We start from the raw sequence: 21,146 nt of genomic DNA, 5'->3' as shown, positions 1-21,146 counted from the left end.
ATAATATTTCAAATCGGTCAAAACTCTGCCTACGAACAAAACATTCCATTCGAAGGATACAAAAGACACATTTTTACTGAACCACAATTCACTATTGACTTTCTAAAAGACAAAATGAAAAGATATCTCATTCCAGGACTTTTAAATGGAATAATGACTGACGAACCTATCATGGCTACTATTCAAGAAATCTACAAAGAAAACTATAATCCAAAATTAGTGCGTGTACGATTCTCACAATCGAAAGTTGAAGACATTAATGATCAAGAACAACAATTAGAAGAAATTAAAACGATACATAATTTTGCACATAGAAATGCTAAGGAAAATTCACTTCAACTTTTGAGAAAATGCTACTTTCCGAAAATGACAAAAATAACACAGGAATACGTTAAGACTTGTGAAATTTGTAAAACAGAGAAATATGAACGCAACCCCCAGAAATTCATCCCCGTCAAAACACCTGTCCCATGTTATCCTGCAGATATCATCCACATAGACATCTTTGTCTATAATCAAAATAATCTTTTTCTAACATCCCTTGATAAATTCTCCAAATTCCTTAAAATCCGACCTATCAAATCGAAATCAATCCTACATATCAAAGATGCCTTGATACAACTATTATATGATTGGGATGTGCCTGCGCAAATAGTAATAGACAACGAAAGCAGTTTTATATCAAATGTCATAGAACAGGAAATCAAGAGTATCGGTATTAAAATTTTCAAAACACCTGTACACCGATCAGAAACAAATGGCCAAGTAGAACGCTGTCATTCTACTATTAGAGAAATCTCAAGATGCTTGAAATTCTTAAACCCAGACTGGTCAATAATAGATTTGATTCAACAATCAGTTCATAGGTACAATAATACTTTCCATTCCTTTATCAAAGACACACCTCGCAATGTATATATTGGAACAAATTATAACAACTTACCATTTGAAGACTGCCAAACAAAGAGAAAAAACTTTTGAAAAAATATATAATTTACATCAGGCCAAAAACGAAAATATTATTGAAAAAACATACCCAATCTTTCAACCAGGCTCATATGCTTTCGAAAAAACCAATGATATATCAAAAAGAAAAAGCAGGTACAAACACATTAAAATCAAAGAAGATCATAACACTTTTGTAATAGACACTACAGGCAGGAAAATACATAAGGTCAATCTACGGAAATCTAATTAATTCTTCAATCCTTTCATTCCAGACTCGCCTTCTGCGTGTCGGCCATACACTCCAGTATTCACGTACATGACCTCACAAATAATCCACTAGCTATCATACCATTAGGGAAAGCTAGGATAAAAACAGGCTACGTAAGGATAGTACATCCCATAGATTTGATTCAAATAGGAAACACCATATCCAACGTGAATGATGAAATACAATCAAACCCTTCAGTTAATCCTTTATACGAATTGATGCAAATTAAGAATTATAAATTGTACGAAACCTTTCTCAAATTGAAACCTTTTATAAAAAGACAAAAAAGATGGGATACTATAGGCACTGTATGGAAGTGGGTAGCAGGCAACCCTGATGCAGACGACCTTCGTATCATCAACGCTACACTTAACTCCCTCATCACCCAAAACAACAAGCAAGTAATGATAAACCAAGCTATAAGCAATAGAATACAAGAAGTAACCGATTTGGCTAATCAAATGCTGTTAATGGAAAAACAAAAAGCTAAAAATCATTCGATTGAAATTAATCATTTAATGATACTGTCCAACTTAGACTCACTTCAGGACCAGATAGAAACACTTGAGGAAGCAATTCTAATGGCAAAACATGGTATACCGAGTAGCAAGCTGTTATCAATGCGCGACTTCAATACGATCGCAACCTTCCTGGGAGACCACGACATATTCGTCACATCATTTGAGGAACTATTATCACAATCAACGGCACAGGTAACATTGAACAACACGCACATTGCGTATATTTTAAAAGTACCACAATTTTCAAAAGACATTTATGAATATGAATACATTGATTCCATTATAAAAAACAACAAACGCATCTCACTGCAACGCAATTATCTAATGCGTAATTTGACACACATTTACGAGTCAAACCAACCATGTGAGGATCAAGGAAATTATTTTCTTTGCGAAACTTCAACTTTAACCCCAAGCAATGACTGCATAGAAAAACTAATACGTGGACAACATTCCAATTGCATCTTCGAAAAAATATATTCAAGAGGTTTAGTCAAACGAATAGACGACGCCTCCATACTTATCAACAACGCACTTGTGCAAGTCTCATCCAACTGCAGCAACTCGAACCAACAACTCAATGGTTCATTTCTAATCCAATTTACAGGATGCACTCTACGAATCAACGGAGAATTCTTCTCTAACTTTGAAACTATTCTACCTGGACGACCGTATCACCCTACAACCGGCCTAATAGTTACCGAGCTCGATACCCTGGACTCACCACCTGTTGAATATCTACAGAACCTGACATTAGAACATCGAGACGAATTGGAAATATTGAAACTTCAAAGTAACTCTCTCACCTGGAAGCTACACCTGTTTGGATCCATTGGAGGATTCACGGTAGTATCAATAATTGCCACAATTGGAGTTTTCCTATATCTTTCTAGAAAAACAATCATCAACGCCAAATTCAGCATTCCAAGTATTAACAAAGACGACATCATTCTCACGGAAACTGTTTCCGTCAGCGAAAACGAAATCCAATCTTTTATCGACATGCCATCACCCTTTCGAACCATTAAACTTTGAGGACAAAGTCATTTAAGAGGGGAGGAGTTAAGTCACCAACCATCTGGCCAGCAACGGACCACCCGCGAAGCGATAATTCATTATCAACAAACTCCAGACATCGGACCACTCAGCCACATCACATCATAAACAATCTCACGACCCAAGATCCAAATAAACAAACATTTCCATTATTTGCCATAATGCAGTATTTAGCGATAAGACTAGAATCAGGGCACAGCGAGATTATATATAGCAGTATCCTAAAATTCTATGTTCAGTTATTAAGCAAGAGTGAATAAAGACACATTGGTGTCCAAAAAATATTTTTTTAAATAAACCTTTTGTAAAAGTATTAACTTTTATTTTTCCCCAACCCTATATATAATCGCAATTCCACTTTCAACGTTAATTTTCGAATCCAATACTTAATCGAAAAATCACAAAAAAGCTATTTTTCCATTAATATTTGACACTCATACATTAATGAAAAAATTGTTTTCTTGGGATTCGATTATGTATAGGATTTGAAAATAATTGTTGGAAAAAAATGGTCGACTATATATAATCGAGTCCGACCTGTATAAGTAGAACCGAAGCTAAAAGTACAACTCGACGAACGAACTGATAACGCACGGTTATGTGTATCAATGAGGATGTGTTTGCAAGATCTGTCTAATAAAGAAGTATTTTTAACAATTTTTTTGTCACTGAAGGGACAAACCACATGTCGAAATATATATACGATATATACGACTATATACGACTCGTTCAAGTCCTTCATCGCTAAAACATGATTTCCAATAAAAATATTGGTATCGATTACGAATGATTCCAAATTTTATTAATTACCATTGTATTCATCAGCGAATACTGTGCGCAAAAAAATTTGAAATCCGATGATGTGAGAAATTCGACACTCAAAATAGCTAATATAGTTAGTTAAAATAGTTAACTACGTATAAAAATCAGTTTGCAGAATCGAAAATTCAGGGCAATAGAATTGAGAGGTGCAATGTTTTTTTTAAAGAATTAATGGCAACTGCCAAGAAATCATATCCTCAATATGATATGATATCGTTTTTCGTTGTGTCATCTAAGCGAAGCAAAATGAATTAAATTGAAACATCAAGGAAAAAAACTGAAAACACTCTTACGGTGGGTTTAGACTAGTGATATTCACCTGAAGTAGAACTGCATCCAACTTTAGTGATTTCTCACCGGTGAGAAATTCACCAACGTTTACATATGCCTGAATATATTCTATACATTCTGTACATATATATCTTGAAGAAGTGTATCATATATATATTCTCACCCGTTTACATCTATTTACAGGTGAATAAATCCATCTACAGCTATAGATCTCTCCAATGTAAACCCGCCATTAGAAGCGTAATTTAGAAGACAAAATTTGAAGCATTTCGAAAATATAGCGACTAAATCAGTAGATTAATACATATGAATACGATCGTTATGCAGATCAAATTTCTTCGTTACGAAATTAGTTCGACAGAAGATTTGAAGATATTTAAAAAATAGACGACATAATATAATTCATGTCATTTCCATTCAATGATGCAATCAACATAGAAGAAATATCAATGAAATTAAAAAGAATCAATTGAAAATGGAATCTTCAATTTTAATAACGATATATTTTTAAAACTCTCTCGATTTTGAAAGTATTTCAATTTCAAAAGTATGTTTAATGTACTTGTTGGAATTTAGTTTGCGAGGAAAGTTGTTGCATTTATGATAACTTTTTTCGTATATAATTATACCCGAAGACAATTTTTCCACTATGAATACAATCGAAACAAAACATCGCTCTCCTTTGACAGATTACTACTTGGCAGCCTGTTTGCAAATGAATTTGGAAAAAATCGCAATTGTAGATCATTTTGCTTTCAGCTAACGCACGCAAGGCAAATATTTGACTATAGAATAAACGAAGCTGGTAATAATATTTCTAGAATTCTAAATACGAATCAACTGCTCAAAGTGAATATTGGTATAAGTGAGTAGTTTTCACAGAATATCATAATCTCAAAACAAGTGAAAAAATCGAATAATGTGGTACTTTTTGGGGCGCCATTTTCATAGTTTGCCGGGGGCGCTGTCTACCCTCACTACGGTGGTAAAAAAGAACACGCTGTCTTAATGTCAGCATCCGTTCCGTTTCTATCACCAGGATTATTTTCACTTCCACCGTTTCCTTCGTGTACCTTTTTTAACACTAAAACTACCGACAATTGTTATATACCTATTTCTACCAAACCGGTAATTTTGACCGGTGTGATGTTTATTTGTCAAAATATAAAAATTTGAAAAAAAAAAGTTTTACAGAAAATTAAATATATTTCATTCTAATATTGCAAGTAAATGATAAATCCATTCATTTGCATAAAATATGGTATTTCAATGTGTATTTCCACACTCGACAAAAATTTAAAGGAACAGAGGGCGAAGCCGAAATTACTAGGTGATTTTTAACATGCTGTAACTTCGTGAAAAATCAACCAATAAAAATGGGAAGTACATCATTTTGAAGCTTCAACTTTCATTTTTTGGAATATGTTACGAACACATTTTTATCTGGGTGTGTGTAGATGAAGAAAAAAAAATCGATTTCTTTTTGTTTTTTTTTTTTACTTTTTGTAGACTAACATAATTTTTTGTTAAATAACTCAATATCAAATCCAATTAACCTCATCAAGCAGCTTTCATTTGATTGCTAGTACGTTCCTGTAGAACCTTTTCAAGCAGAGATATTTCTGTTTGAATGAAAAATTACTCCTTCGTCTTTGATGATGAATAGTTCAATAAATAATGATCGCACCGTAAGCGGAAAGTTAGTTTTGGAAGCATCAATGAATTCAGTATAAATTTAAAGCAACAATGTCGAAAAAAAAATTTGAATTTTTTGCATCTATTTTGAAAATGTGACAAAAACACGTTTTTATAGTGTTTTAGAAAATCTTCTGTAATATTGCAAATTTTGCAGTAAATTTTATTGATAGTAGGTAAATTTTCAGCATAATGTATCCCTAAACTCCTGTGAACGTTTCATATCGATGCGTTCAACCGTTTTGAAAGTACATTTGATACCATTATATATGGAACCCGATTTCTTTCGCATGGCCACCAAGGGCACGTTTGCAGAAGTCCAGACGTTGAACCCAATTTTCGACGGTTTTCAAGCATAAATCTGCCGATACTGCTGCAATTTCATGTTCGATATTCGTACGAAATTGCGGCACTGTCCTGTTGAAACCACATATTGTCCAAGTCCATATCATCCAATTCGGACCAAAAATATTCGGTTATCATTGAGCGGTAGCGATTCCCATTCACAGAAACGTGCCGTTCTTGATTATCACGGAAGAAGTCGTCGGTTAAACGTTCTATTAATTCAAATAATCGAATACCAGCAATTTTAATCGAGTAATTTTGTATCGAATAATGAAAAATCTAAATATGAATACATTGAATAGTTATCACAGTAATGTTTGTAACAGGTAAAACACCAAATACTGACATATAATCTGCTTTCATTCATGCTGAAAACTTAAATGGCAGAAGGCATCTCATTTCTGCCCCAATCTGTCTAATCAGCGGATCGTCTGTCACTGCATCAATTTGAATTTTATCGATCAAGCTTATGAACATTCCCAACCACGCTTGTTACACCCGTTCCCGTCTGCAATCAGACTTCAGGAGCTAATCGCTCCGAATGTCGCTGTATCCACCTCGTCTCGGGATCACCAGTTTCAGTAAACCTTAACTGGATTCGCCAGTGTCCGCGAGCAGCCGACACTCATAAAGGCCATAAAATAAAACATAGAGCTGTGTCATTAAAGCGATTCAGTAGTGCCTTTTTGGTGAGGCATCACGTATGCGTACACATAAAGGAATTCGAAAAGGCACGTCAGTAAACCGGAGTAGATCCTGTTCGGGCTTGACCTACTTCCGGTGACTAGTTAGGCCAGTTTCAATATTTTTTATCGCTCTTGTTTGGTTGGTCCGACCGACGCGGGTATCGATACGAGCGAGCTTTACGAGTCTGGTGATGCATACCTGGCTCGGAGGTGTAGATATATTCTGCGTTAATTTGGAAATTCTATAAAATTACTGAAAACTATGATTTAGCATGGAACAAATTCTGGATTAGATCCGTTCACATAAGAAAATGCAACCAATCTTAACACTTGAAGCGTTAATTTTATGCAACGACGTTTTTTTTTGATGTGCCACCGCCTGCGTCGCGTGAAATCAGCACGAACTGCTTTCGCAATAAAAGCATACCTTCATTCTCTGCAAAACAGGTACTCAACCAATCATACAATCAGTCAGTCAGTCAGTGGGTCGTCGTTGTTTACATCGAAGTAGAAGCAGAAAACAAACCATCGAACAAAGACCTGCTGCAACGGATATCCCAAGGAGTCCGTGCAGACGAGCCAACATAACAGTGGGGTGTATCTTTGCATTCGCTCCGAAAGTTGCATATTCTTGTCGATACTGTTTATTGCTCTTCTGCCTTCTTCCAATCATATGCGATCTTTTCTTCCCTCCGTCGCATTATTTTCAGCACGTATATGCACCATTTGCTACCTGTGTTTCTCGGTATTCAACTTAAGCCCAATTTGAATTCATTTCGATTTACATACCCCAACAACGTAGGCTACGAATCAGTGCCACATAACGCCCGGGATTCCAATGAAGAGTATCCACTCGTGGGCCATTCAGAAAACCACGGGCTAAAGGCGGCCAATGAGACTAAATTTTATGTTAACGACGGCGCACAAAAAAGAATCCTCTCGTTGTGGTTGGCTCGCCGTAACCAAAACCGATCGGTAATTTATTTCCGTTTTTATGCACAAGCTTCGGCATAAATTTGTCCCTGGACTGTTGCACCACGTTGGGTTCCAGCCTTGTGGGGCGTTTGGATGGAGAAATTCGCGCAGAAAGTTAGCGTGTAAAAATTTATACGCGACCCGATGCCGCGAGCGAACCTCGCTGCGATTCTGGGACACTCGCCGAGAAGGTCATAATAAATTTTGAACCTGTGGTAATTTTTACGACCCTTTTTCTCCTCTTTCCCTGGAGTGATACACGGATGGCAAGGGTGGGTGAATTTGTATGGGATGTAAATTATGGTCAATTAAAGGAATGTCTTAATTTAGCTCGAGGACATTTGGGATATTTGATGAGGATGAAATGTTTACGATTTTTTAGTTTATAAGAGGTTTATAAGCACAATATTGTAACATCAGAAAATGTTTTCGGAATGCTGATAAGATGAAATCTACATATTGAGAAAATGGCTTGTAAATCTATCTATCTATCTATCTCCCTCTCTCTCTCTCTCTCTCTCTCTCTCTCTCTCTATATATATATATATATATATATATATATATATATATATATATGGATTTCTGTATGTCTGTCTGTCTGAACTCGGAAACTACTGAACCGATCGGCATAAAAAATTGTATGTAGGGATTTTTGGGATCGAGGAAGATTCTCATGATACTTTGAGCCCCCTCCCCCCTCTCTAAGGGGAGGTTGCCATACAAATGAAACACAAATTTCTACATTATTCAAGAATTAATCAAGCAAATGAAACGAAATTTGGCATATGGAGGTTTTATGGTGCAATAAATGATTCTATGGTGGTAAGATACTACCCCTCCCTCTCTAAGGGGGGCTGTTATACAAATGAAACACAAATTTCTGCATTACTCGAGAACTAATCAAGCAAATGAAGCTAAATTTGACATGTGGAGATTTCAGGGTGCAATGAATGATTCTATGGTGGTTAGATACTCCACCCTCCTCTCCTAGGGGGTGCTCCCAAACAAATGAAACACAAATTTCTGCATTACTTGAGAATCAATCAAGCAAATGAAACCAAATTAGGCATATGGAGGTTTTAGGGTGAAATAAATGTTCCTATGGTGGTTAGACACTCCACCTCCCTCTCTAAGGGGGAGCTGCCATACAAATGAAACACAAATTTCTGCATTACTGGAGGTTTTAGGGTACAATAAATGATCCTATGGTGGTTAGATATTCCTTCCCCTCTCTTAGGGGGGACTACCATACAAATAAAACACAAATTTCTGCATAACTCGAAAACTAATCAAGCAAATGGAGCCAAATTTGACAGGCGAAGGATTTAGGGGACACGAAATGTTTCTATGGTAATAGACACTCCTCCCTCTAAGAGTGCTCAGGGCGACTGCCATACAAATGAAGCATGCATTTCTGCATAATTCAAGAACTAACCAGGCAAACGGAACTAAATTTGGCATGTGGAGATTTCTAACATTTCTAAGTTGGTTCAACACTCCTCCCACATTTCTAAGGGGTTTCCTATGTTGGTGTGACACCCCTTCCTCCTCTGGAAAGGAGAGGAGGCCCCATGAAAATAATGCAAACAATTCAATCAAAAATATTCCAACCAAACATGACAATTGAAAATTTTCAAAAAACTCTGTAGGAAAATGGGAAAATTCGAAAAATTCTATTCGCCTGTGTTCTACAATTACATATTGACAAGCGTTGTTAGTCCATTTGAAGTTTGCGGTAACTAAATTGATCTTTGTTCGGAAGACGGCAAAACTGGAGAAAGAAATTGTCCGATTAAGGGCTGTCGTCATTCTATCACATTTTCTGTATCAAACATTTATTTCATGTAACGGAGGAACATGTTATTGGCAAGTGGATGAAAAATCTTGCACGAGAATTGTGTCTGAAAATTATCTGATATTATTATGCCGAGTTTTGGTAGAAGTACTGAAATTTTATAGTAAAAAATAATTTTAAAGGGTAGATTAGAAGATCAATCAATGAACAGTTCTGCGATTGGACTTATGAACAGCGCATAGCAAGAAAACGTAGATGATATAACAAAGAATAAATTTTGAGCGGGACAAAGTTTGTCAGGTCAGCTAGTTGAATATAGATATTATTGGAGATTTACTGAAAAAAGGTTTGATAAGTAAAACACGCATTTTGTGGGGTGTCTTAAATTTTAGCATTTTTTTTAAATCTAAATCTGAATCTGAATCTGAGTTTAAAATGAAAATTTGAAATCAGTATTAGGAATGTACGACAAAAATCACAAAAAGTCTTGAAAAAAATCAAATGGAGTTTATGTTTCGTTTTTGAAAGAAAAGTAAAGCAATATGTCCTTTCCCGTTGATCAAAAGAATATTTGGCTCCAGACATAACCGAACCTTCAGAATGATGAGGACGGTGGAATCGACCGGAATGGAAAATCTTTCGAAGATGAAAAATCAATATTGACTAGGACTACTTCCGCATTCGTCGTCAACGTGCATTAAATTAACTAGAAATGAATTGACGAGCGTTGTGAGCGAGGATGACTGATGAACTATTCTAGCAAATGAATATTCTAATTGACGTGATGGATGAATACAAATCTGCTTCTTTACTCAACCTGACTTCAATCCATACTACTACTTCCCCTCACATGAATCTCGTTACCCGCGCACACAATCTTATCCATAAAAGTGAAACGAAAATTTGATTTCTGATAGAAAAAAGTAGTTACACCATTAATGGACGGCTTCGTTGTTAACCAATCGTGAACTCAAACCAACGAACTTAGTCAGTTACCAGGTATACTGTAAAAGTCCTCACGTTAGTAATGGTAAATATCGACCAATTTTGGAGGAATTCTAAACAAAATTTTAGTTCACTTTGTCTCCGTGCTCAATTTCATGAAAAAACAAAACATACAGAAAAACGGTTTTAAATCAACAAAATTCACAAGAGTTTCTGAACACAACACTACACGCTATTTTATATGTGTGAGCAATTTTCGTGCATGATACAAAAAATCTAGCTCACCTGTAGTATATATCAAACCACGTTGAACTCAAACATCGATACATGTAGAGAAACGAATTCATTTTGGGGGAGTCCATTTGATGGGGAAGAATTAACTGAGATAGTCGAGTCGTAGAGTGAAATAGCAACTAAACACCCGAATAACTGTTGAGTCATGCTGACAACTGCTGGAAGAAGCCAAAACTCTTTTCCATATGAATGCGAAGGCGAATTTCTTCATTGTCCCCTCAGACTATCCTCAGTTGAATATGACTTTGCAGAGCCCTTCATGGAACTAATCGAATTATGAGCGACATACAATAAATATTACGAATATATTACATAGTACGGTACGGATTGGCACGGATTCATAGAACATTGAACTATGGTTATCACCCACGCAGATATTTATTATGAGAATATTCTGCAAACTTATTAACGGTTTCAAAAATAAAGGAAACCTACGGAAGTACATCGAGACAACATTTTGCGAAGAAAAATTTACAGTAACAATGAAATCAACATAAGAGTAATCGAAACAAATTTAAAAAAAAGGAGAAGGGTCTGAGCTTAGAGGCATGAACGGAAGGTTGACGTAGAACATTGAGAACAATTGCTTTCGAATTGAGTTGTTTCATTGTAAAATTTTCGATATTACCAACGTACCAACGTACCAATACCAATGTTCTGTCCTACATAATAGAGACGTGCATTGAGCATTATATGATTAGGCAGCAACCTTTCTAATAAAAATTCTATAAACGTTTAACCCTTAAAACCAGACCTTGAGTAGAGCAAAGCAGTTTACTTTGATGAACGGCACAGTCCCTAACTGTTCACCTAAGTGGACCATTCTTTCGATCTTTCGTTCAGCGGTATGAATATCGGCATTAAGAACAGCATAGAATGTTAGCTGAAACCCAACAAATATAGGCAGCTTCACAGCTATCCATGTCCTGGCATAGATATCTTTAGATTAGATACTAGCTGACCCAGCGAACGTTGTTCTGCACATATAATTTATTTTTAGAGCATATTTTGGTTGGTAAAAATAACGCATATAGTTCAAGAGAGTTTGTATGTTATCGTTCAGATCTGTAAAATTGATCTAAATGATGATTTTCTCTGCGAAACTTTTTATTTTATGTATCTTTGTTCTATATATACATAGTTCTTTATTTTCGAATTTTCCTATTTATCTCAAATATCCTCTAAAGTATTCTATCTTTCTTATTTGGGTGGAGAGAAACTCAACGATGTATAGACGGCTCAGATCTGATGAGCCGTTCTCCTGTACTGATGAGTTATACATGGGAAAAAGCTTCTATTATATATAAAGATATTTGGCTCATAGCTGAAGCTCAGTCTGACATTGCTAAAGGATCGTATCCTATGTTCAAACTAACCGGGCAATCAGTGGAACACATGTTTGTGTGCGAGAGACCCCCGCTTCCGACGGCGGGTCGGCGGTCGACTCAGATCTTGTTATCTTGGCGGCTTGGATCTTCTCGATTCCTCATCCTCGTTAAATTTACATGGACCTCAGAATGAATTTCGAAAAACGGAAACGAAGAAAATATTTATAAGGTAAATGATTTTGGTTTGTCCAGCCCAAAATGTAATCATGGTTTGTTCACTTTTTTGAATGCTCTAATTCAGCGCTCCTGTGTCAAATGAGGTATTTGAATGTTTCAAAACATGTAAATAAAATTGTCCTTTTTCTGATTTACAGTAGTTTTACAGTATATTTTATTTCACATGTTTTCAAGAATTATAAAATCCACTTTCTATTGGTGTCAATGCGCCCCTCACTTTTAATCAATCACCAGATGATTATTTGGCTAGTATTCAGACCCTTTCTGGATTATAACCCTTACAAATATTGTAAACATCATGCTTACACACCATTTGTATCAGATTTACATTGCTAAGGCAATCTGGCTTACCGGTTAGAGACATCTTAGCTAGTCGCGACCTCAACCTAATGCTCTTTCTTTACCAATTTATCATGAGAAATTATATCACTGTTTGATTTCTTCCATCCTTATCAAACCTAACTACCCCTCTCGCTCTATCTTGGTCCTAAATCTTAATCCTGTCCAATTAATCTAGTGTTAGTAAATTGTTAGTCTTAGTTATATAGAAAATAAGCTTCATTTTAAGGTGGAATTTGATTCTGTAAACGTTAGATGATAGGTAATTGAGTCTATTTAATAAACGTCTTTGGAAAAAAAGTTGTTTGTTGCTATTCCCCTACAGTATCAGCGGCGAGGAGTAACATACATATTTTATTCTATAAATGGTTCACTTATTTTACTATTTTCACTATTTGGTCGCGGTTCTGCCAAAACGAACCAAACGCTATTTTTTTCAAAATTGAGTTACTTACACCACTGGATGCAGAAAATAATAATCTATCAACTGTAAAATGACCATGTTATTCGGGTAATTGAAACCAAAAATTCTGTGTAGCAGACTGTAAAAAAACCAAATTGCATTCGACCAAAGCGAACCATAAACCTACAATATGGCAGTGGACGAAAGTGACCGTTTTTGTCCGAGAAGGCAGATCCGAATCTTTAACAGATTTTTGTGCTTCGGACATCTCCTGGAATTAAATGTCGTCGGGATCTGATAAGTAAGACAGCATACGGACTGCAATGAAGTGTAGAAGCGCTGATCTGCATTTTTCAAAATTCCGTTCAACCACAACGATCCAAGTGTAATGCATTCTTAAATCTATTTATTATCATTTATTAAGATATTTTTTTGTCAAAAATAGCAAAAGTGAGACAATATATATACCATTCATGAAATTAGTCAAGAGCCGTTACAAAATACTAATGTGTTATGTAATGATATTATGTTAATAGCTAGCATGGACTTGGTTCGCTCTGGCTGCAAAGAAAACAAAGTTTTGCGTGTCTAGCAGAAACATAATTTGTTTTTTTTTTTCATATTTTTAAAAGTGCTGAATCAGAAATTGAGATGTGTGCTTACAGCATGAAAGGAAATATTATGTTTGACATCCAGTTTGTAACACGTGAGCGATAAAATAACAGATTTGATCCGACACAGTCAATTAGTGGGAGCCCAAACTTCAAATTGAAATATCTGAAAATAATGGTTTTGGCGCTTGGTTCGTTTTGGCAGAACCCCGACCATTTGTGTTTCAATAAAAAAAAGCTGAATAAATTTCCTATTCAATGTTAAATAGTACATCATATATGACAGTGGCGATTTTGCGTAAAATGCATTTGAAATCCCTTGATTTTTCGTTACATTTTTCGTAGTGTAACCCCCCTATGTAGAAATCAAGACGTAGTCCTACGACAATAAAAAAGCTCGCTTAGTTGACATTCTGTATCATATCGGCTCACATGCGAATCCCAATGAGTTCTGTACATTTCTCAAACACTTCGCGAGGAACCGGAAATTTCGTTTTATTTTCCCCCAGGCTAGCCCTCTATTGCGAATGAATGGGAATTGCGCTTAAAAGGCAGCCCAAATGTTATTGCTTATGTGCTGGCCTCGCCTCGTTCTGCTCCTCCTTGACAACGAAGGGATTGTTGATGATGTACCACATAAACCTCAAAACCATGCAGCAACTATCCACAGAAGCTGTAAATATTGTTCAAATATTGACCAAACTGCCAATCAACCCATGCTCAAGGTTGGAAGTCACATAAACTAATTGGATTTCGTGGCTAAAGAAGATTTCTTCTCAAAAATTTATGGTGTTTCCAAAACTATGCTCATGCGAAGTAAATAATAATGAAAAAGAACAGTACTTGTACGATCCAGAATTGAGTGATCATATGTCTCAGCCTGGAACATGCTGAGCCTAACCAACAGGTCTTCAAATCTTCTTTCGTTCTTCGTTCTTCTTATCCTACAGGGGGCATGACGGTTGTTGTTCACAGAAGGCACTTGTCACACGGCTTTAAAATATTCCATGGAAACTGATGTTTCAATCGAAACCATCGTCATAAGCGGAGTTTATTAATTTACACGAATTAGAAACAAATTACCCGCTGATCGGTGCAAATTACTATTGGGCGTGTGTGTGTACTAGTTTTCCAATGAGCTGAAGGCTCCTGCTCACCTCTTAAAGAACCCCACAAGTCAATATGCCCACTGCCATGCACGCCACGAGGAAATGAAGAAATAACGATCATAATTATTCCTAATTTTGTAAAACCTCACTTCAAATGAGCAGCCGCGCCGATTTTACGGTCGCAATTCGGTTTACAGTTGTGCATTTTGCTTCCCAACCCAAAGTCAGCCTTTTATTATTGCCAGGTTCCATTGATATAGATCTAGATTGGGAAATTGTGATCAGGGGTGTTATAAATCACATGCGCAACGGCGGAAACCTTCGAAAGAAATCGTCTAAGAAGGTGCTGTTTGAGAGCGGAGGTGTTGTTAATGCCTCGCGTGTGTCATCGAAGAGTGGTATGAATGGTATGGCGATCATATGGTTTATAACGACGCGAACCGGTGCACTATGGGAGTTTTTAATACAAGCTGGCGGACAAAAATACTTTCATCTTTTTTTCATTATTATTTATGGTATGATCAAAACATGTTGTTAAAAAACATTTGTGAACATTTTACGATCAATTTTCGAGAAGGGATTATCTTTATTTTTATTTTTTACTATTTGTGACACCTTGAAAATATTCTTAATAAGGTTTCTATATTCAAGCAACTGTGGACTTAAGCAACTCCATGTATATAAACCTGCTGATGATCAATCGAAGTTAACTGGCGATGAAATTAACAATTTTCTCAGCGAAAACGTTACGTGTGACCTTGAACTACCACCATTACCTCCAGAAAATCCAAATGATTTTAGATTTCTTTCATGTAATGAATCAGAGGCTGCAAAAGCAATTGAATCTTTTACTTCGAGCGCTGTTAGTCTTGGCGAAATTCCTTTGAAATTTATTAAATTGGATCTACCCTACGATATCATTCCAACACGAATGTAGTTCAACCTAGTTTTTTCGACTTCTAAATTTCCTCGAGCGTGGAAAGCCGATACCCAATTCCGATACCCAAAAAAAAACCAAGAAAAACTGCATTAAACAACCTACGTCCAATTAGAATATTTTGCTCTTTGTCCTAAGCTTTCGAAAAAATTGCCAAACATCAAATGCAAGAGATTATCAACAAATTCAACCTGTTTACTCCGTATCAATCAGGTTTTAGAGCTGGACATAGTACAACATCAGCTTTATTGAAGGTTCTTTTTTTTTATCTCATCTGTTTATTTTTATTAGGCTCATTTAGCAATTCAGCTGTAACAAAGCTGAATCTATCGTGTACACTGTTTTCTCATGTTGTATATTACACATTAGGTGTAAGAGTATTCCTATCTTATCGATACACATTTTTATCCATCACACAGTAGCCATTTAGGCGTAAGAGTATTCTTATAGAATAGGAATACTACACTATACTACACATGTCGCTTTTTTTGGGCGTAATTTTTTTTATTCTTTATTTTTGAGACTTTCAGCCTCCTGGGCTGGTTCATCTCAGTTTTTCGGCGTAAGAATATTCCTATTGTTCGGATGTTCACAGTTGGGCTATATACACAGCGGGACTGTTGATATGATGCTTCCATTGTTGTGTTATAAATAGCACTAAGCGGTAAGCGGTAAGGGACTGGGATTACCGTCGTATGATGATTGTTGCGTGGATGTAGTAGCTAGAATAATACACAAAGATGGTCAGTTGAGGGCCCTGAGTTATGAGCTAATGATTGTTCGCTTAGTAGCGGACACGCAACCAATCAGGCTATGAAGACCCCCTTTCTTGTTCTTGATGACATAAATGAATTTGTGAATTTGTGGTTCTACTTCTCATTCACTTTTGATAAAGTGTCCCATACCAAATTATTGAAAAAACTCTCAGATCAGTACAGCTTTTTCCGGGAAGCAGTTTACCTTATTTAGTCATATTTTTGTCAGCACACCCAAATAGTGGAATCTCAAGGAACTCTATCAAATTCGGTCTACATAACGACAGGTGCACCACAAGGGTCAGTGATTGGGCCATTATTGTTCTCACTATTCTCAAATATTGTATGGTCGGTGATAAGTCAGACCGGACCATGTGATATTTTTATGATTTCGAGAAAAACGAGCTCGTAGTTTGGTGCGATAAGGTGTTTTCATTGAATGTTCAAAACAATGTCGATAAGTTATTCCTGCTGTACACGTGATTTTCCAAATCTGATGAATGTAGAATGTAATTAACAAAATGTTTAACTTAATGCAATCAGTAACTCAAAATTTTCAATTTTGCGACTCGGTTCCCTCTGACTTAACACCGACCGTATGATACACATATTTGCTGATGGTGTCCAGCTATACTTTTACTCCCTCAATACCGCGGTCGATGAAATGGCTCAGCTAATAAACTCGACATTCCATGTCGAACCGATATAGTGGTTCTTAGATTTTCGAGAGAAGTGGTATTTTTGTTCTTTATCGCAAAAGATTAGATCCGTATTTTTTAAATTCTTTTTATTAGGGTACCCATTCCCATTTTAGGTTGATACGAAAAATCATTTTTTTTCACTTTTTCCCAAAAATGACTTTTTTCCAAAAAATTATAACTTTCGAACCACTGAACCGATTTAGAAGATTGATATATCAAATAGAAGACAATGGGCTAGTCTTTCGTATACAACTTATATAAAACTATAAAACTTATATTAAACTTGCGAAAAAATGAATTTAATTTTCGTAATCATTTTTTATTGTTTTCATGGCTTTGGACCAGAGGGCGCTATATTTTTTATATTTTTTCTTCAAAGTTGAGGATTCTTTACATTTTCCACTTTAAAGATATGATTTTTCAAAGTTAACCAGTGGTCTGAAAAATCATTTTTTCCCTTTTATCCAAAAATTACTTTTAGCAAAAACTCATAAAATTTGAACCACTGAACTGATGATCGATATATAAAATTCAAGCCAATAATTCATTGAAAAAATATCACACTTGCGGGAAGATTGAATTCCAGTCGCATAGGTCTATTCTAGTCACATAGGAATATTGATAGAAGATTTAAAACATGTTAAATTTGCATAATAATAATTCAAAAACGAAAAATAACACCTCTGGTTTTCGAATATATTATGTAAAAAATCTCAGCTTTTCAGAAAAAAATATTTTAAAAATACAGCGCCCTATATCTTTAATCGTGAAAACTATGAAAAACTAACTCAATCAATAATTACAAAAACGAAAATCCTATTTTTTAGGTAATATTTTTTCAAAGAAAACGCAAAATCCAAAGAAAAACCCATAAGCTTCAATTTGATATGTCGGTCATCTGAATCAGTCCAGTAGTTCAAAAGTTATGAATTTTTTGGGAAAATTGTTTTTTCGTACCATCGGTTAACCTTGAAAAATCGATTCCCGGAATAAAGCGCAGGAGAAAACGACTGCAACAGAAACCACAACTCATAAAAAGTGTAGTAGGCTATAAATATTGTGGCGCGGTATTGTATTTCAAAACAAGAATTAACCGGGCAAACGTATCGCCCCAGGCCAACGTAACGCCCCGGGCAGACGTATACCGTTCGACGCTCGCTAGAGCTCGGTCGGACGTTGCTAAAGGATCGTATCCTATGTTTCAAACTAACCGGGCAATCAGTGGATCCCAGGTTTGCGTGCGAGACACCGCCGCTTCCGACGGCGAGTCGGTGGTGTGTTGTTTTTCAGTATGATTTGGAATGGAATGCACATATTAATACGCAGTGCTAGTCACTTGAGGCATGCTGCAAATATGTTGTCTGCTACAGTTAAAATAAGATTATTTAAATCTCTTCTTCTACCCTACTTCACTTATGACTTAAAACTAACATCGAATGCCCTTTTTAGCTGCTCTTGAGAGATTGATCGTTGCGCTAAGTGGGTGTGTTCGATCGATATTTGGTATTAGTACGTTTTCTCGAGTTTCTTATCTTCACCATGTTCTTTTCATAATTTTCTTAAAATGCGATACATCATCTTTCTGTTTAGAACAATTCATCAGGATTCCCTTTATCTCTTTGCTTACTCCTTTTAGAGGCACGTGAACCAGAAACCTTGATCTGCCACAAGTAAAAACTTCCTATCAGCTGAGATTAAAGTCATTCGATCATGCGGACGGGGCAATCGAGAGTGTATAGATTGACTAGAAGGAAGAAATTAGAAATTAGAAATTTAAAACAAAAAAGTTATTCATTGAATTCTGATACAAAATTTAAAATGTGGTCGTATAGAATCCAACTGCAGAATTTAAAAATGAGAAATCCTAACTCTGAAAGTATATTTCAATTAATAAACGAAATGAATATGAATATTCTTATATCTAATGGCTACTGAGTAATGCACAATTTCTGGATACGATAAAACATGTCAGATGTACACGATAAAAATTTGGCTCTGCTAAAGCTAAAAATTGCTAACAAGCCTAAATAAATAAACAAATGGGATAAAAAAAATCTCACAGAACCAAATGTTTTTTAAAACGGTGTATCGTAGGTTTTGTGGATAAATAGTGTTTGAACATGTTTTTTAAAATTTTTAGTTAAGCGTGTTTAAGCAAAGAGAATTGCAGTTTTCTGGCCTTTTTAGCTTTATCACCTAATATCTCAAAAATAACACCTGCATCAGTTTTGAAATTGTGAAAATTGTTTACTTTTGTTGGAAATGAAAAAAAAGATAGGTGAAAGTAACCTTTCTGATTCGCTAGAAAACCCATAGTGCAATATCATCATTGAAATGATATTTTTTGATATTGTTTTGATGAAAAAATTAAAAATTTCCTGCATTTCATTATTTAGCCAGCATTTTGTAGGTCTTTCAGTTTTTGAGTGAATATTTTTTCGAAAAAAAGGTTTGAATATATACTTATAATCTAATCATAATTTCAAAATAATCTCACCCAAAAACTACCTACAAATGTTGAAGTTATAAAAACGTTTTCCCTGTTAAAGTGACCATCTTCGGATGCATGGGTGACCTGTTCGAAATGGTTTTCTATTCATATCTTTTTTTTTGAGCATTAAATAAAGGATTTTGAGAAAGATGAATTGAATTTTTTTTTGAAAGTCTAATCCAACTTTTTTCAATCCAATTTCCTACATTTGACCATAATTTTGTAGGTTTCATAGTTTTGAGTTATATTTTTTTATAAAAAAAATAAAAAAAAAATTTCAAGTATGCAAAGTTGCTTAAGACGGATTTCATGCCAACTCGTTTTAGGAGTTGGCAGCACCAATTTAGATTGCAGTGAAACGTTGTGAGTGTAAAGACATTTGACATTTAGACATTTGAGTACCACAAGTACGAGGAGTGTTCTTCTTGTTTTATGCTAACATGACTAGGCACTTTTTAACGTAATATTTCGTCTTCAGGGAACATATTGGAGGTACAAATTGAATAAATATAGATTATGTCGTTTATTGCTCATTATTTTTTTCGATAGATTTAAGAGATTTTTGAAAGCGCTTTAATACACTGCGTTTCACAACTATAGAACCACTCATTTTTCCTGAGTTTCCAGAGATATGTGAGAAGTCGGTTGAATTCAAGTATATAGTGTAGGATAGAACAACTATCTTCATTTATTAGACTGGTCATTTCAACTTTATTATTGTGTTCAGGCGCGAAACATTCAAAAAACTAAAATTCCAGTGTTTCATAACTATAGAACCAGATGGAAAAACTCTCACTCCTTTACAAAATTAACGCTAATTAAACATGAATTACGAAAAGTTTCCAATGATCTTTAGTTCTTAATCAGTTCAAATAACCCATTCGGGGTGGTTACGACCATGTTGCGCCATATTGTAGTGTGTAACTCGTTCTACGCAGAGGAAATCACTCGCTCTGATTGTAAGCTGCATCTACTATTCTTACGATCATTCTTCATAAGTTCTTGACAGGGTTTTGATTTGATATACAAGCTGACCAGCCCGAAATCTAAAGGCCCTGTTCATTAAACTATGCCATGACCTTTCGGATTTTATGAATTGATGCCAAGTTATCCAAGTATCACATTGTTTTTTTTTTTGTGCAAAAACAGCAGTAAATGATTCTGAAGTACTTCGTTGCACTTCTGAATGTTAATTCGTGTTGATGGTAAGCTATCTAAACCAGGCCTTTCCAAGAATATTCTCCCCAAACCATCAAACTGCCGCCTGACAAGTTACTGGTTGAAAAATTAAATGACACGTTCCGTAAATCCTTCCAGTATGAAGATATTCTATTCAGATTGAATTTCTTTTTATCAGAGGAGAGAATAGTGAAACCCATGGGATTAGCTTCCACATTAGTTTATGGACTCGCAGCTTTGAAAGTAGGATTTTTATGGTTTGGGGAGAATTTTCTCAAAAAGGCTTGGTTTAGATAGCTTTACATCAACACGAATGAACAGTTAAAAGTGCAACAAAGTAGTTCAGAATCATTTACTGCTGTTTTTGAATCAAAAACAATGTGATAATTGGGTAATTTGGCATCAATTCATAAAA

The 21,146-nt window shown here is 35.5% G+C and overlaps 1 protein-coding gene across 1 annotated transcript; it reads left to right on the top strand.

Moving 5' to 3' along the window:
• The first annotated feature begins 1,011 nt into the window (after positions 1 to 1,011).
• LOC129778561 (uncharacterized) lies at positions 1,012 to 3,040 on the top strand. The gene is made up of 2 exons (XM_055785528.1): positions 1,012 to 1,929; positions 2,345 to 3,040. Exons 1-2 carry the CDS (start codon positions 1,435 to 1,437, stop codon positions 2,429 to 2,431), a joined length of 582 nt encoding a protein of 193 aa, XP_055641503.1. The 5' UTR covers positions 1,012 to 1,434; the 3' UTR covers positions 2,432 to 3,040.
• The last annotated feature ends 18,106 nt before the right edge of the window (positions 3,041 to 21,146 follow it).

Source organism: Toxorhynchites rutilus, chromosome 3 (assembly GCF_029784135.1).
Source record: "Toxorhynchites rutilus septentrionalis strain SRP chromosome 3, ASM2978413v1, whole genome shotgun sequence".
NCBI lineage: Eukaryota > Metazoa > Arthropoda > Insecta > Diptera > Culicidae > Toxorhynchites > Toxorhynchites rutilus.
The sequence above is the reverse complement of the archived record's forward strand: the minus strand, read 5'-3'. Positions and strand labels throughout refer to the sequence as shown.